The sequence below is a fragment of the Protomyctophum parallelum genome (genome assembly GCF_964188405.1).
Source record: "Protomyctophum parallelum genome assembly, chromosome: 5".
NCBI lineage: Eukaryota > Metazoa > Chordata > Actinopteri > Myctophiformes > Myctophidae > Protomyctophum > Protomyctophum parallelum.
In genome coordinates this window covers 2,876,867-2,896,371 of record NC_139702.1, presented here as the reverse complement: position 1 = coordinate 2,896,371, position 19,505 = coordinate 2,876,867, and the positions used below count along the sequence as shown (strand labels likewise).

General features: G+C 46.8%; 1 protein-coding gene across 3 annotated transcripts in view; it reads right to left on the bottom strand.

Moving 5' to 3' along the window:
• slc43a1b (solute carrier family 43 member 1b) overlaps positions 1-19,505 on the bottom strand; it is a 43,050-nt gene that overhangs the window by 7,341 nt on the left and 16,204 nt on the right. For 2 of the 3 annotated variants that reach the window (XR_014569225.1, XM_083765009.1), the window contains exons 6-11: positions 7,401-7,493; positions 6,868-7,007; positions 6,117-6,262; positions 5,433-5,579; positions 4,877-4,912; positions 1,813-1,930 (exon numbers count right to left, since the gene is read on the bottom strand). Coding sequence is in view for 2 of the 3 variants with exons in the window: in XM_083765009.1 (XP_083621135.1) it covers positions 1,813-1,930; positions 4,877-4,912; positions 5,433-5,579; positions 6,117-6,262; positions 6,868-7,007; positions 7,401-7,493 (680 nt within the window). In the remaining variant the exon portion in view is untranslated. The remainder of the gene's footprint in view (positions 1-1,812; positions 1,931-4,876; positions 4,913-5,432; positions 5,580-6,116; positions 6,263-6,867; positions 7,008-7,400; positions 7,494-19,505) is intronic. The other variant, XM_083765010.1, reaches the window with a different exon arrangement.

The following is a 19,505-nucleotide window of genomic DNA, read 5'->3' as shown; positions in this document are numbered from 1 at the left end:
TACATTATGAGCTGATTATTACATTATGAGGTCAGATGTAGAGTTGCTGGCCGCCTCAGCTCCATATATGGAGATCTAGGTGATGATCCAGTCTTTTCAATGTATGGCTATCCAGGGTTTGATGAGGTCAGTGTCGGGATCTTATATCATATGGAAACGGCCATATATGGCGGTGTGACGTGTCATGAGGCGTGACCATATATGGAGGCATGACACGAGGCGTGACATGACACACTTACTGACTGACTGACGGGAAATGCAGGTTTTCATAGTAAATTAAATGCATATGGTCGTGTGTCTGTGATCTATGGTCTGGACATGGTGTGTGTGGGACAGGGGTACGGGGTTATAGCAACTTATTACATTACTTAAATGCCTTGATATCATTATGTTATAATCGACCATATAGGCCTAGCCTATTATTGCATATCATTTTATTATTGTTAGATTTGCATTTCTTCAAATATGCACACTTATACCACCAACTAATAAGCTTTCAATTAAAATATTACCTACAACAAACTACTTCAAACTTTTCCAAACCGACCACGTAATTATGTTTAAGCACAGATGGTACTATATACACCCGGCATTTAAGCGCGCACCAGCAAGTGCGTGTCGTGCACGCGCATTATATTTCGCGTGCGTGTATGTGCGCTTGTGCACGTGGAAGCCGGAAATAAAAGCACTTCCGGTCCCTCCCCTTGCGAGACTGCAGCTGGGTGCTATTGTCTTTATAAGTCCAATGAAACACTTCTTTGTAACGTATGGCCGCTGTAGTCCAGCGGTTTAATCACTCGCCTCTCAATGTTTTGGTGCTGACGACGCTGGTTCGAATCGCGCGAAAGACAAAAGTTTTTATATTAAAAGAAAATAGCCGTATGGAATGAATACATTATTTACAATACATTAGGCAGGCAGACAGGCAGTCTGTCTGTCTGTCTGTCTGTCTGTCTAAAATATAATAATTTTGGTTTGCCGCGAGCGGGAATTGAACCAGCGTCCTCAGCAAAAAAGAATAGAGAGGCGAGGAATTAGACCACTATACTACAGCGACCCGTTACAAAGAGGTGTTCCATTGGACTTTTAAAGTTAAGTCCAACGAGAGCAGAAAAAAAATATATGAAGGACGCAGGCTCGCCTGGAGACCGGACCGGCGAGGCGCACGTCGCAAACGGGTAGATATAGTCGCGACGAGTCACGTTCTGCCGTGACGAGTCCAGCTCACGCCACAACGGGTAGATATAGCTGCGACGAGTCCCGTTCTGGCGCGACGGAAAATAATAGCCAACATATTACGTCGCAAACGGGTAGATATAGCCGCGACGAGTCCGTTCTGCCGGGACGAATTGATATTTACGCCAGGACGTACTCGAATATACGTTGCGACGGAAAAATATACGTCGCGACGTACGTCGTCAGTCGTGAAGGCATTTCGCTGTCTCTCCTTCTCTTAGCACTTTTTTTGTTCATTATATTTTATTTGTTTGTTTACTATTTTAATCCTATGAAGAAAAAGAATCCTATGAAAAAGTGCTCTCAAGACTCTTGCCAGAGTCAATACCACTTTGACTATGCTTGCACCTCTTGGTTAATTCCATTTGCACTCCCTCTGAATTAGACATATACCGTAACGGTCCATTTGCACTCTCTCTGAGATAGATACTGGACCTTTTTATATACATTTTTACACTTAAATATGGGACAGCATTCAAATTTGATCTGTTAGATCTGACCCCTCTTCATCTGCTCCCATCGACCCTTTTGTCTCAACTAAATCCTAGTCAATAAATAAAGTAATAGACGCCATACCCGCTTTCCTTTTCATCCTCACACTCCTTCAGCTTCCAGTCCATGATATAGCCAATCAGTGGACAGGTGAGCAGACACAGCAGCTGGAGCGTACCGAAGATAGATGAATAGAAACTGACTGGGGAGACACAGAGACACAGAGACACAGAGACAGAGAGACACAGAGACAGAGAGACACAGACACAGAGACACAGAGACACAGAGACACAGAGACACAGAGACAGAGAGACACAGACACAGAGACACAGAGACAGAGAGACACAGACACAGAGACACAGAGACACAGAGACAGAGAGACACAGAGACACAGAGACACAGAGACAGAGAGACACAGAGACACAGAGACACAGAGACACAGACACAGAGACACAGAGACAGAGAGACACAGAGACAGAGAGACACAGACACAGAGACACAGAGACACAGAGACAGAGAGACACAGAGACACAGAGACACAGAGACAGAGAGACACAGACACAGAGACACAGAGACAGAGAGACACAGAGACAGAGAGACACAGACACAGAGACACAGAGACACAGAGACAGAGAGACACAGAGACACAGAGACACAGAGACACAGAGACACAGGGACACAGAGACACAGAGACACAGAGACACAGAGACACAGAGACACAGAGACACAGGGACACAGGGACACAGAGACACAGAGACACAGAGACACAGAGACACAGAGACAAAGAGACACAGGGACACAGAGACACAGAGACACAGAGACACAGAGACAGAGAGACACAGAGACACAGAGACAGAGAGACACAGAGACACAGAGACAGAGAGACACAGAGACACAGAGACACAGAGACACAGAGACACAGAGACACAGAGACACAGAGACACAGAGACAGAGAGACACAGAGACACAGAGACAGAGAGACACAGAGACAGAGAGACACAGAGACACAGATACACAGAGACACAGAGACAGAGAGACACAGAGACACAGAGACAGAGAGACACAGAGACAGAGAGACACAGAGACACAGATACACAGAGACACAGAGACACAGAGACAGAGAGACACAGAGACAGAGAGACACAGAGACAGAGAGACACAGAGACACAGAGACACAGAGACACAGAGACACAGAGACACAGATACACAGAGACACAGAGACACAGAGACAGAGAGACACAGATACACAGAGACACAGAGACACAGAGACACAGATACACAGAGACACAGATACACAGAGACACAGAGACAGAGAGACACAGAGACACAGATACACAGAGACACAGAGACACAGAGACACAGAGACACAGAGACACAGAGACACAGATACACAGAGACACAGAGACACAGAGACACAGGGACACAGGGACACAGAGACACAGAGACACAGAGACACAGAGACACAGAGACACAGAGACACAGGGACACAGGGACACAGGGACACAGAGACACAGAGACAGAGAGACACAGAGACACAGAGACACAGATACACAGAGACACAGAGACACAGATACACAGAGACACAGAGACACAGAGACACAGATACACAGAGACACAGAGACACAGAGACACAGAGACACAGAGACACAGATACACAGAGACACAGAGACACAGAGACACAGAGACACAGAGACACAGAGACACAGATACACAGAGACACAGAGACACAGATACACAGAGACACAGAGACACAGAGACACAGAGACACAGAGACACAGAGACACAGAGACACAGAGACACAGAGACACAGGGACACAGAGACACAGAGACACAGAGACACAGAGACACAGAGACACAGAGACACAGAGACACAGAGACACAGAGACACAGGGACACAGGGACACAGAGACAGAGAGACACAGAGACACAGAGACACAGAGACACAGAGACACAGAGACACAGAGACACATAGACACAGAGACACAGAGACAGAGAGACAGAGAGACACAGAGACACAGAGATACAGAGACACAGAGACACAGAGACAGAGAGACACAGAGACACAGAGACACAGAGACACAGAGAGACACAGATACACAGGGACACAGGGACACAGAGACACAGGGACACAGAGACACAGAGAGACAGAGAGACACAGAGACACAGAGACACAGGGACACAGAGACACAGAGACACAGAGACACAGAGACACAGGGACACAGAGACACAGGGACACAGAGACAGAGAGACACAGAGACACAGAGACACAGAGACACAGAGACACAGGGACACAGAGACACAGAGACACAGAGACACAGAGACACAGAGACAGAGAGACACAGAGACACAGAGACAGAGAGACACAGAGACACAGAGACACAGAGACACAGAGACACAGAGACACGACGATAGATCAATACAAACTGACTGGGAAGATGTCGTGATGTCGTGCTTGTGCTCGTTTCGTGCACACGCTCGCTGGCGACTAGACCTGGATTGTGGTCAGATGTTTTTCACGCTACGCGGCCCACGCCCCTCATGGGCCTGCACTCGCTCCCCGTCTGAAACGGCCTTAACCCTCTAAGACCCAGCGTTGCTTTTTAGCAACAATTTAAATTTTTATTTTATTTTTCTGTTCTTTTTTCACCTAAACGTCATCAGTGATGTTCATTGCAATGCCATTTCAATGCCATTGGTCATATTTGCATATAAATACCCCCCACAGAGGCTGAAATTCACACAAATAAAAAATGTCTGGACTGTGCGATTTTGAACATTTTTTAACCTAAGACTTTTGACCTTTACCCTAATAAAAGTTGGTAAAATAATTGTAATATATGTTTTTTTTTGATCATTAGAATGTCTAGAACATGTTTTATTCATTATTGTGAAAGATATCCCCAAAATGTAAATTATTAATTTATTATATTATTATATCAATTTTATTTTTATTTATTTTTAACATATTTTTTAGTCTTAGTCCTAGTAGTACAAAGTAGTAGTAAGGTTGAAATCTATTTTTTGCAAGTAGAAATTAATGCGGGTGTTAAAGGGTTAAAGCATAACTGACATAGTAATGATATGATAATGATAGTAATGTCTATAGACCAATACTGTGGTGTGACTATGACTACCCAGTCCATCTCACCTTTCTCATCAGATTCCGACACCATCTCATCAGACGCTGAAACAGAAAAGACAGAGCTTAACCACTTAAACCCTCAATTCTTAGTAAAACAAACTTGAGTTACTTACAACGGCATATTTTTCCCATCCACGCCAAATCTCTTCACCAAAAATAGCTGATTTACAAGTTCACTCTAAGCTTGTATATCGGCTATTTTTGGCAAACAGAATAGGTATGCAGTTCAAGTAGTTAAAAACCTATGTTAGAATGGAGTCTACAAAATATTAACTTAACACTTCATATTGAGTTACCCATTTGGGTATTAAAACTTTCACCCCACTAGATTTCAAGGACAAATATTGCACTTTTGACTCCTACATTTCAAATATAGTGAAAATAGCTTGTAGATCTGCTATATATCACTATATATCATTTCATTTTAAACTGTTAAAATATTATTGGAGTTGAGTAGTTTTTTGTCCACCTCCTCTGATAAACATTATGAAGGAGTTTCACCGTTGAGAGCTCAACAGGCCTGTTTTTTGACTTGTTTTAGGCATTGAAATGTGGGTCTTACGTTTTGGGTCACCATGGGTGACCAGGAACTCCACCATCTTGTTCATGGCACCCATGAAGAAGATGAGCCTCAGCTGGGTGATCGCCATGGTAACGAGGCTCCACAACAAGATGGGAGAACACACCGAGCGAAAGAGTGTCTGAGAGTCTGTGGAGAGAGAGGGGGGGGGGGGAGTGTGTCAGAGTGAGTAAGTGTGAAAGAGTGACTTGATGAGGACAAACATACAGTGAACTGTGGGAAAACGCTACACAAGCATCCGTTTTGATTGGTACATACCGTAACCTGATGTTTCTCTTGCGGATCATACACAGTCAAATCCACAGTCAAATACATTATTATTAATATCAAGAAATAAATGAACATTGGACATCCGCTTGCCTCTGATAGAGCACTTTGTATCAAGTACTACTTAGTTCTACTGGGATAGAAAAGATAAATGTCCCTCTGGTCCGTATTAAAGTACTATTTAAACCCTCCAGGCCATTCCACTTGCCTGGGCCAGTAAAATGAATACCTTGAGTGCCCACCGTGGCTGCCACATGACGTCACGGGGGGAATGAATAAAGCAAACATAAAACCTTCATAGACTTGGCTAGTACAGTACTACAGTACTTAGTTCTGCTGTATAATGATGGTTAGCCTGGTGACAGTGTATAGTTCTGTTGTCTAATAATTGTTAGTTACCCTGGGATCCAATGGGGGAGGTGGGCTGCTGGCACTCAAGCTGTGTGGCTCCTCCCACAGGGTCCTCCGTGACACTGACGTGGGCGTACGTCTTGTCCCCGGTCACACGATCATCCAGAACAACATCACTCTTCTTCGCCTTTTGACTGCCCAGTGAGAGGGAGGGAGGGAGAGAGAGAGAGTTCATTCCTGTGTTCCTGTTCAGGCTGCAAGCATACTGCCACCACGAGGATACTCACAACACTCTGTTCTGACAGGTGCCTCCCCAGCCCGTAGTAGTTTGTGAGGTGACTAATCCCCCCTGCTCGGCTAGGTGCCTCCCCAGCCCGTAGTAGTTTGTGAGGTGACTAATCCCCCCTGCTCGGCTTCCCTCCCCTCAACACGGGCCCGATGCACCGCGGTGGATTCAAACTCCTAGACCCCGTGGTGGTGAGCAGGTACTTTGCCACTGCACCACCCGAGCGTGGGGGTTTTGGTAAACTTTACACTTGATTTAAATCATCATGATATGCGTTTAGTAAATGATGGTCCCGTTAATTTTAAAAATGAATAAAGTAGGGTATGTTTCTAGGCTTTCCGCTGGTGCTACCGAGTGAAGACCCGCCGTTCACAGCGGTTTCAGCCAATAGCATTATTTATGTTTGCATTTTGAACTGGTCTGTATGTAGAAAGGAAGCAATGGTTATTATAATAGCTCTGTGCGTAGGTCGTACAATCTAAATTGAGATGTGCTCACGACAAAAGAACACACACTGACTGGTATCTGGCGTCCTCTGGCTCCGGGAACGACTCTGCTGGCCAGTTGAGGAAGCAGTTGATGAACACCACGCACGCTCCCCCTGTCCACACCCACATGATGACACGGAATGACACGCCCAGGTCATAGACCATCTACAGAGACAGAGAGAGAGTACAGGAGAACATTTAGCAGTGCTAATGTACCAAATTGTAACTCTGACTTAATGGAGAGGGTAAAATGCACAAAAATGAGAGTTAACCCATTCTGACCTGAGATCAGAATCATACGAGGTTTCCGCCGGACACACACTGGTCTGATGAACCCATTCTGACCTGAGATCAGATTCTAAAAATGTCAGTCGCTCTTCGATTTTTCAAAAATAGCAGACCTACAAGCTCGTATCGCGCCACTCGGTGGCGCGATACGAGCTTGTAGATCTGCTATTTTTAAATAGCTAAAGCATAACATGATGCTGACACCAAAATGGGTGCCCGGTCAGAATGGGTTTGAATATTGAATTCTGTATAATACAGATTTTACTGTACCTTCACACCAGGGAAGGTGACCGCTGAAGACGCGTAGGAGCCGATCATCAGGGACAGTATGGTGGAGCGGACATTACCAAACATGGTACACAGCTACAGAGAGAGAGACAGACAGACAGACAGACAGACAGACAGACAGACAGACAGACAGGCAGACAGACAGACAGACAGACAGACAGACAGACAGACAGACAGACAGACAGACAGAGTGATGACATACAATCAATACAGTGCAATTACACAGTGCTGCTCAATGTGCTTCACAAAAACATAACTGGGAACTGCCGGTCGAACCTGCTCCATTTATAGCAACACTGTGTTCCTTTGACACATGAAAAGGCCAGTGTAGACAGCTCTGCATGGTATAACATAGCTTCGTTCCCATTGAATGTTTGGTCCAGACAATGTAACACAGTGTCAGCAAGCATCAACATTTATCAAACCGTACGAACGATACAAATCTAAGGATGGCATCAAATGTACTACACAGTGTATCAATAAAGCTAGCAACTATAGTACTAGTACATGATCACAATGCTTTTTGCATTGGTTCATTTTGGGCTAACATAAACAACCGAGAGAGCCCTGTAGGGAACACACAGTAGCTGCTGTGTATTCGGCAGGGGGGGAGTTGGGTGCACTTTGAGCACCGAACCACCAGGTGTCAGTATTGATTCTCCAAGACATTGGACGACAGGACTGCATGCTGCTGAGCTGCAGGACCATTTTGTGCAAGCACATACATACACATACATACGTACATGCACACATTCCGATCTCAGCTGTGACTCATAGCAGCAGAGACACATGCTGGCCCCATGGGTGGACACTGACACAGTGCTCTATATTCAGAGGTGCTGAGTCAGCATTATGATGTCATAATAACAAACATACTGTCGACATGTCATTTGAGTCCAACTGTGTATTGTATACCCTTTTTGCTCTATTGGCTCTCTCTGTCTCACGCACGCACGCACGCACGCACGCACGCACGCACGCACGCACGCACGCACGCACGCACGCACGCACGCACACACACACACACACACACACACACACACACACACACACACACACACAGGTGTCCTGAGGCAGGGTTGCAAGGGGGTAAATGAGGAAAGAGGAAGTCATGCGTCATGGGTTTGAACTCGAGACATTGTTTGTGAGTCCATTTGTGTCTGTGAGGCTTGTGTACGTAAGCTGGCTGAACCACTAAAATGACCCCCAACAACTGAGTCTGCTATATGCAGACCATGGCGGTCTACACAGGGAAGAGTGTGGTTTTGTATGAATTTGCCCTGTATGTTGAAACCCATGAAAGAAATATAATAGAATATAAGATTATTCAATTTTTTCATCCGCAGGTAAAGACAAATAATGAGTGTTATATAAGTGTTAGCTATTGAGAGTGCAAAATGGTACTAAAAGGGTCCATTTGGTCCCGTTTGTATGCAGCGGGTCAATTAAACATTTACGTTTTATTTTAATTTTTTATAATTAAAATAAGAAATAAAGAACACTCTAATTTCAGTCTAGAATTTGACGCCACCATGAAAACATGCAAATTAATTTAAATACTTCAAGTTATACCATGTGCATCCATCCATCCATCCATCTTCAACCGCTTATCCGTAGTCGGGTCGCGGGGGCAACAGCTCCACCAGAGAGCTCCAGACTTCCCTCTCCAGAGCAACATTAGTGACTTCCTCCTGGGGGATTCCGAGACGTTCCAAGGCCAGAGAGTCGATGTATTTCCTCCAACTGCGCCTTGGTCTGCCCCGGGGTCTCCTCCCAGTGGGACATGCGTCGAGGACCTCCCTAGGGAGGCGCCCGAGAGGCATCCTAACCAGATGCCCGAACCACCTCAGCTGGCTCCTTTCCAGGCGAAGGAGCAGCGGTTCTACTCCGAGTCTCTCTCGTGTGACTGAACTTCTCACCCTATCTCTAAGGGAGATGCCAGCCACCCGTCGAAGAAAACTCATTTCGGCCGCTTGTATTCGTGACCTTATTCTTTCGGTCATGACCCACACTTCATGACCATAGGTGAGAGTAGGAACGAAGATTGCTCGGTAGACTGAGAGCTTTGCCTTCTGGCTCAACTCTCTTTTCGTCACAACAGTGCGGTACAGCGACTGCAATACCGCCCCTGCCGCTCCGATTCTCCGGCTGATCTCCTTCTCCGTTCTTCTTCTCCGTACCATGTGCATCTATGCGATGGTATGTTGGACACTCAAGGGTGTCCGTGGAGTACACCAAACAGCCAATCTTCCAGCTAACAACGTGTCACACTGCTACGCAGTGTGAGCTTGTAGATCGGCTATTTTTGGTCGACGACATGCCTCTCAACCAAGTGTAAGTCAGACTTGAGGGGTTATGTTTCTAAGATCCTCCTTTGGGGGGGGGGTATTAAACTATCTATCTATAGAACACTGCCAGTGAACTGGAAGGGAAGCCTTCAATCTCTGTACTATAATATGACGGCTCTGACGGCTCTTTGACGGCTCATGCTCTGAAATGATATTTGACCACGTTTTGTGGTTCAGGCCACGTACGCTCAGCCTTAACCCATTCTGACCTGAGATCAGATTCATACGAGGTTTCCACTGGACACACACTGGTCTGATTAACCCATTCTGACCTGAGATCAGATTCTAGAAATGTCAGTCGCTCTTAGATTTTTCAAAAATAGCAGACCTACAAGCTCGTATCGCGCCACTCGGTGGCGCGATATGAGCTTGTAGATCTGCATCCCATCTGCTAGCTTACAGTGGTTCCCAAACGCTGGTCCAAGGCACACTGATGTCCCAGGAGAAAGTACAGGTCTGCCGTAGGATTTTGTGACAACCACACACATTTTGTAGACATTTTTAAAGCACAGCTCAAGACCCACTTCTACAACATTGCTTTTAATTGATCTTTTATTTTTTGTTATTCATGTCCTCACTGTACTGTTCTGCTTGTTTTTTAATGTCGTTGCCTTGCTTTTCTTTTTATTCTCCATTGCTCTGTAAAGCACTTTGAGCTGCATTTCATGTCATGAAAGGTGCTATACAAATAAAGTTTTATTATTATCATTATTATTGTTGCAATACTGTATATACGGCTATAATAATACAAAAAGTTGGGATTTTGGGGTATTTTATTTATCATACCAAACGATTAAGTGCTCAATAGAATAAAGGTGAAAGTGCATGAGATCGTCAAGTGGGTCCTGACCAGAAAAGGTTGGTAACACAACGTGTACACAGAGTTCCTAACAATGAGAAATACAAATGGAAAGGCTGGATTATGATCCAAACTGTGTAAGGTGTATATAAATGGTAAATGGTAAATGGTGCATTTATATAGCGCTTTTATCCAAGGCGCTTTACATAGATTGTGCATTACATTCACCCATTCACACACACATTCATACACCGATTGCGGCGGAAACCATGCAAGGTACCAACCAGCACATCGGGAGCAATTTGGGGTTCAGTGTCTTGCCCAAGGACACTTCGACATGTAGACAGGAGGAGCCGGGATTCGAACCGCCGACCCATGGATCATTGGACGACCTGCTCTACCTCTTGAGCCACAGTCGCCCCGATATATAATAATATAATATAAGGTAACTATAGTACAGCTCTGCACACACAGACCCCAGATGACCTCTCTCTGTTTGTCTGTCTGTCTAACCACACTTGTACTTCCTGCAAACTCTCACATGTCTGTCGGCTGACGTGATGTTTGTGTGTCTGTCCTGATAATCTGCACAACCTTCAAACACAGATAGTACGTACTGCTCTCTCTCTCTCTCTCTCTCAATTCAATTCAAAGGAGCTTTATTGACATGAGAAAACATACGTTTACATTGCCAAAGCAAAAGTGGAACAAATCAATCAAGATAAAACAATACAATAAACATTTAAACAGAGCTGTGTTATATTAAAGGTATATTCAGTGATTTCACTCAAAAAACCGTAGGTTTCGTTTTTGGCTGTGGGACCCAGCCTTTCGTCCAATCAGGATAGAGAGTCAAAAACGAAACCTAAGGTTTTTTTTACCCCCAGGGGTTAATTGGGGACAGGGAGGAACTCCTTATATGGCCAGCACACTCTATAGTAGGGAGGATTATCACAACAAAACAAAAAAATAAGTGATATTTGAATTAAGTGAAATCACTGAATATACCTTTAACACTTTGAGTAATACTATCTTGTGAGACTATAAAAGATTGTGCATTCTCTCTCTCTCTCTCTCTCTCTCTCTCTCCATAAGTCATGAGGCTCCATGAGGCTCCAAGCATCACCTCTCTGTTTTTCCACTCTTATCTCTGAGTCGATCCTCTCTTCTTTGTTTGTTTACTTTACTTTCGTTTTTTTTTTTTTTTTTACTACTTGTCAGAGGATTTGAACGACAACAACCACACCGAATGACATGGCACTTTCAGGAATGGTGCGTGACGGTCCTTACGTAGGTGTACTGGATTAAATGTCGGCCTCAAATGAGTTGAGGTCATGAAAAAGGTCAAAATAGTTTATCATAACATTGGCAAACGGAGCACCATTTATGTTCAAACTAAAAACAAGATCATATTCTTTCTATTTCTCCATTGAAGATCGTTGGTCTATATCTGACAAAATTACATATATTTGTTTGTCACTATAACTCATAAATAGTTAAAGATACAGAGGCACTATTATGGACAATTAGTCATTTAGATTATGGTCATTATGATTTCATTTGGCAAAGGAGACCGTCAACATTGAGAAAACATGAAAGGTCAAATTCAAGATTACAGGGCATGTCAAAGGGGATTTGCTCTGTTTTAAAGGACGGGCTTTGTTTTGATGGTCACCACCAGTTACTTCTACAAGTTGGTATCATTATTTATACCAGAAAGAGCGGGTTACGAATATGATTACATTTTTATTGTTTTCGCTGTGATGTGAACATGGAGTGCATGTGCTTCATCAACACCCATTATGAGGAACAACAGAGTAGTGTTTGGAGCTATTGATTGGCTCATGGCAATCGTTACTTCCACATTCTTCTTCTTCTTGTTATCTCTGAGCACACCTGAACAAAATATACCATAGTAGGCCTATTATCTATTAAATATACCATAGTAGGCCTATTATCTATTAAATATACCATAGTAGGCCTATTATCATTCAGTCATTGTTGAGAGGGTAGTAAGTGAACCTCCAACAATGTGTCAGGTTAGTGGAAATTGAAATGTTACACAAAGTCTTAACATTGACAAACGGAGCACTCTTATCAAAGTGATAAGAGCACGCGCGCACGCGCACGCACGCACGCACGCACGCACGCACGCACGCACGCACGCACACACGCACACACACACACACACACACACACACACACACACACACACACGCACGCACGCACCTGCGTACGTTCACTAGGATGGAAAATAAACGTCATGTGGTCAACTCCAGACCGTGACATGTAATTCTAGGTCAGTACACAGTAAAAAATACTTAGTGGTATTAAACCCAGAAGAGAGTACAGAAGGAACCAGATGGAACCCTTCAAGCCCATTGAAATGAAAACAGAGTGGGAGGGGGGGGGGGGGGAAGATACGGACACTCGGACAGTAACAGGGGTTGTTATAGTGTGTGTGTGTGTGTGTGTGTGTGTGTGTTTTAGATAGGGCTGGGGGACGGGGGAGGAGCCAGGGAAAGGCGTGCACATTGGCTAGGGTTTTGATTGGTCGGGAGGATCATGGCAGAATTTAGAACGAGTGGAACAGCATGTGCGGCCAAAACACACACACACACACATGCATTGCACGTGCAAACTCACTCACACACACACACACACACACACACACACACACACACACACACACACACACACACACACACACACACACACACACACACACACACACACACACACACACACACACACACACACACACACACACACACGAGTACAACGAGTTGAAACAGTGACAGTTAGGTTACACCATACAAAGAAAATCACACACACGCACACGCACACCCGCACACACACACACATTTAAGCACACATGTGCATTGCACAGAGAAAGACGGGTGGATACTGATGCTGATGGATAGTGAGTAGTATGCAGGTCTATGAAAGATATCCGGTCCGGTATCACAGACGTAGACGTACTGCACATAAATATCACTTCCTCCCAGCTTGTCGACTGTGTTTCCTAGAAAGCTATAATACTTAGTTGTGCAACAACGGCGAAAATATCAGATTGTGCATTAATGCATTCGCAACAAGTCTCAACGTGTCGTGTACATCTGCCATTTTCGCTGTGCCACTAAGTATATACTGTTACACAAGTGTGAATATTATATTTGATCTTGGCATTACTTCAACTTGGCATTACATAACTCCCTGCCCAGCACATCAGAAGACAACCATTTAAGAGCACTGCAGGGAGATACAGTATACATCTAACAACACCCCTGCCCGGGAGAAGATATTAACATGACGCGAGGCTTGGTCACATTAAATCATTCACACAGTTTATTACACATACAGAACCATATATATAGCTTGGATACTTCATGTCCTAATGACGTCACTGACTAGACATCACAATCACTGCCTGCAGCACGCGGCCTTCAGCGTGCCCTAACACAGCCCTAAAGTATGTTACAGTTCAGGCAGTGCACCATACATATAAGTACATTGCATATTCACGTATACAAGTACCAAGCATCAGTACACAGCATGTTGTATATTACAACAGTATCTAACAACACCCCTCCCAGGGGAAAACAACACCCCTCTCAGGGGAAAGCAACACCCCTCCCAGGGGAAAACAACACCCCTCCCAGGGGAAAACAACACCCCTCCCAGGGGAAAACAACACCCCTCCCAGGGGAAAACAACACCTCTCCCAGGGGAAAACAACACCCCTCCTAGGGGAAAACAACACCCCTCCTAGGGGAAAACAACACCCCTCCCAGGGGAAAACAACACCTCTCCCAGGGGAAAACAACACCCCTCCCAGGGGAAAACAACACCCCTCCTAGTGGAAAACAACACCCCTCCTAGGGGAAAACAACACCCCTCCTAGTGGAAAACAACACCCCTCCTAGGGGAAAACAACACCCCTCCCAGGGGAAAACAACACCCCTCCTAGGGGAAAACAACACCCCTCCCAGGGGAAAACAACACCCCTCCCAGGGGAAAACAACACCCCTCCCAGGGGAAAACAACACCCCTCCCAGGGGAAAACAACACCCCTCCCAGGGGAAAACAACACCCCTCCCAGGGGAAAACAACACCTCTCCCAGGGGAAAACAACACCCCTCCCAGGGGAAAACAACACCCCTCCCAGGGGAAAACAACACCCCTCCCAGGGGAAAACAACACCCCTCCCAGGGGAAAACAACACCTCTCCCAGGGGAAAACAACACCCCTCCCAGGGGAAAACAACACCCCTCCCAGGGGAAAACAACACCTCTCCCAGGGGAAAACAACACCCCTCCCAGGGGAAAACAACACCTCTCCTCCCAGGGGAAAACAACACCTCTCCCAGGGGAAAACAACACCCCTCCCAGGGGAAAACAACACCCCTCCCAGGGGAAAACAACACCCCTCCCAGGGGAAAACAACACCCCTCCTAGGGGAAAACAACACCCCTCCTAGGGGAAAACAACACCCCTCCCAGGGGAAAACAACACCCCTCCCAGGGGAAAACAACACCCCTCCTAGGGGAAAACAACACCCCTCCTAGGGGAAAACAACACCCCTCCCAGGGGAAAACAACACCTCTCCCAGGGGAAAACAACACCCCTCCCAGAGGAAAACAACACCCCTCCTCCCAGGGGAAAACAACACCCCTCCCAGGGGAAAACAACACCCCTCCTAGGGGAAAACAACACCCCTCCCAGGGGAAAACAACACCCCTCCTAGGGGAAAACAACACCCCTCCCAGGGGAAAACAACACCCCTCCCAGGGGAAAACAACACCCCTCCCAGGGGAAAACAACACCCCTCCCAGGGGAAAACAACACCCCTCCCAGGGGAAAACAACACCCCTCCCAGGGGAAAACAACACCCCTCCCAGGGGAAAACAACACCTCTCCCAGGGGAAAACAACACCCCTCCCAGGGGAAAACAACACCCCTCCCAGTGGAAAACAACACCCCTCCCAGGGGAAAACAACACCCCTACCAGGGGAAAACAACACCCCTCCCAGGGGAAAACAACACCCCTCCCAGTGGAAAACAACACCCCTCCCAGTGGAAAACAACACCCCTCCCAGGGGAAAACAACACCCCTCCCAGTGGAAAACAACACCCCTCCCAGGGGAAAACAACACCCCTCCCAGTGGAAAACAACACCCCTCCCAGGGGAAAACAACACCCCTCCCAGGGGAAAACAACACCCCTCCCAGGGGAAAACAACACCCCTCCCAGGGGAAAACAACACCCCTCCTAGGGGAAAACAACACCCCTCCCAGGGGAAAACAACACCCCTCCCAGGGGAAAACAACACCCCTCCCAGGGGAAAACAACACCCCTCCTAGGGGAAAACAACACCCCTCCCAGGGGAAAACAACACCCCTCCCAGGGGAAAACAACACCCCTCCCAGGGGAAAACAACACCTCTCCCAGGGGAAAACAACACCTCTCCCAGGGGAAAACAACACCCCTCCTAGGGGAAAACAACACCCCTCCCAGGGGAAAACAACACCCCTCCTAGGGGAAAACAACACCCCTCCCAGGGGAAAACAACACCCCTCCCAGGGGAAAACAACACCCCTCCCAGGGGAAAACAACACCCCTCCCAGGGGAAAACAACACCCCTCCCAGGGGAAAACAACACCCCTCCTAGGGGAAAACAACACCCCTCCCAGGGGAAAACAACACCTCTCCCAGGGGAAAACAACACCCCTCCTAGGGGAAAACAACACCCCTCCCAGGGGAAAACAACACCCCTCCCAGGGGAAAACAACACCCCTCCCAGGGGAAAACAACACCTCTCCCAGGGGAAAACAACACCCCTCCTAGGGGAAAACAACACCCCTCCCAGGGGAAAACAACACCCCTCCTAGGGGAAAACAACACCCCTCCCAGGGGAAAACAACACCCCTCCCAGGGGAAAACAACACCCCTCCCAGGGGAAAACAACACCCCTCCCAGGGGAAAACAACACCCCTCCCAGGGGAAAACAACACCCCTCCTAGGGGAAAACAACACCCCTCCCAGGGGAAAACAACACCTCTCCCAGGGGAAAACAACACCCCTCCTAGGGGAAAACAACACCCCTCCCAGGGGAAAACAACACCCCTCCCAGGGGAAAACAACACCCCTCCCAGGGGAAAACAACACCTCTCCCAGGGGAAAACAACACCCCTCCTAGGGGAAAACAACACCCCTCCCAGGGGAAAACAACACCTCTCCCAGGGGAAAACAACACCCCTCCTAGGGGAAAACAACACCCCTCCCAGGGGAAAACAACACCCCTCCCAGGGGAAAACAACACCCCTCCCAGGGGAAAACAACACCCCTCCCAGGGGAAAACAACACCCCTCCCAGGGGAAAACAACACCTCTCCCAGGGGAAAACAACACCCCTCCCAGAGGAAAACAACACCCCTCCTAGGGGAAAACAACACCCCTCCCAGGGGAAAACAACACCCCTCCCAGAGGAAAACAACACCCCTCCCAGGGGAAAACAACACCCCTCCCAGGGGAAAACAACACCCCTCCCAGTGGAAAACAACACCCCTCCCAGGGGAAAACAACACCCCTCCCAGGGGAAAACAACACCCCTCCCAGGGGAAAACAACACCTCTCCCAGGGGAAAACAACACCCCTCCCAGGGGAAAACAACACCCCTCCCAGTGGAAAACAACACCCCTCCCAGGGGAAAACAACACCCCTCCTAGGGGAAAACAACACCCCTCCCAGGGGAAAACAACACCTCTCCCAGGGGAAAACAACACCCCTCCCAGGGGAAAACAACACCCCTCCTAGGGGAAAACAACACCCCTCCCAGGGGAAAACAACACCCCTCCCAGGGGAAAACAACACCTCTCCCAGGGGAAAACAACACCCCTCCCAGGGGAAAACAACACCCCTCCCAGGGGAAAACAACACCCCTCCCAGGGGAAAACAACACCCCTCCCAGGGGAAAACAACACCCCTCCCAGGGGAAAACAACACCCCTCCCAGGGGAAAACAACACCCCTCCCAGGGGAAAACAACACCCCTCCCAGGGGAAAACAACACCCCTCCCAGGGGAAAACAACACCCCTCCCAGGGGAAAACAACACCCCTCCCAGGGGAAAACAACACCCCTCCCAGGGGAAAACAACACCCCTCCTAGGGGAAAACAACACCCCTCCCAGGGGAAAACAACACCCCTCCCAGGGGAAAACAACACCTCTCCCAGGGGAAAACAACACCCCTCCCAGGGGAAAACAACACCCCTACCAGGGGAAAACAACACCTCTCCCAGGGGAAAACAACACCTCTCCCAGGGGAAAACAACACCTCTCCCAGGGGAAAACAACACCCCTCCCAGGGGAAAACAACACCCCTCCCAGGGGAAAGCAACACCCCTCCCAGGGGAAAACAACTGGCAAAGCAGTAACCTCGCATCACCAGACTTTCCACCTCGGAGGAAAGCCGGGTCTGTGTTTCTGTGTCATCCGGTCTGGACCGGATGGTGAAATCTAAAACAACAACAAACTAAAAAACTTTTTCCACATCTACTTTCTGCTATATTGAGAAATTCTGCATCTATTGATATTAACCCATTCTGACCTGAGATCAGATTCATACAAGGTTTCCACTGGACGCTGGTCTGATTAACCCATTCTGACCTGAGATCAGATTCTAAAAATGTCAGTCGTTCTTCGATTCTTTTCAAAAATAGCAGATCTACAAGCTCGTATCGCGCCACCGAGTGGCGCGATACGAGCTTGTAGATCTGCTATTTTTCAATAGCTAAAGCATAACATGATGCCGACACCAAAATGGGTTAAAATGGGTTAAAATGTATTACACTGCAATTGGTTGAAAGATTGATTCTGATCGGTCAATCGCTGGTGTATTATTTCTGTGTAATTATACCGATCAGGTCTATAACAGACCGCTGTCAAAGCCACAGAGCACCTGGCTGCGCTGCGCTGCTTGGATCTTATGTCATGTATCCAACATGACAGCCATGTAAACAAACACACGTCATTTACAGCTAAACACGGCAAGAAATAAATGATGCAGTAACCGAAAATGTATTCTGTCTGATCAACCTTTCCTTGTTTTTTCCGAGGTGACCTTGTTGTGCTGGGCTGGCGGCCAGGGCGATTGCCGCAAGCAAGGAAATACTTTGTTTGGTTGTTACTTTTGGTTCAATTTATTTATTTATTTAGTAGCTGTGTAATAAACAGGATAATTGACAGGTTCATTATCGAGAAATAAATCCCTTAAGGATGATAATCATCCTGTTTGTATCTATATTACGTTAACCCATTCTGACCTGAGATCAGATTCATACGAGGTTTCCGCCGGAAACACACTGGTCTGATGAACCCATTCTGACCTGAGATCAGATTCTAAAAATGTCAGTCGTTCTTCGATTTTTCAAAAAATAGCAGACCTACAAGCTCGTATCGCGCCACTCGGTGGCGCGATATGAGCTTGTAGATCTGCTATTTTTCAATAGCTAAAGCATAACATGATGCTGACACCAAAATGGGTGCCCGTTCAGAATGGGTTAATGACCTCCGACCCCGTGTATTATCCCTTACATACTGTAATATCACAGGCCTCCTTCCCCACCGACCATAGCTGCTCAAAGCAAAGTGGTTTCAGGTTTCAGCAACTGTTTAATTATTTGCATATTGGAACAGGATAGGTGATGATGCTGCAGGTGATAGATGATACACAGCCTTCTCTTTACAGAAGACGTACAGAGAAGCTGGAAGAAGTGGAAGAAGGTGATAAGGGTAGGCAGGACCCTCATAGGCCGATCTCCATATCTATTTCATTTTCTTTTGTAAATAAATGTCACATAAAAGTATAAAAAATATCTGTCACATCGCAACGCAATGTGAGCTAAGCTTGTACTGTTCATCTGCTATCTTTGCTATTTTTGA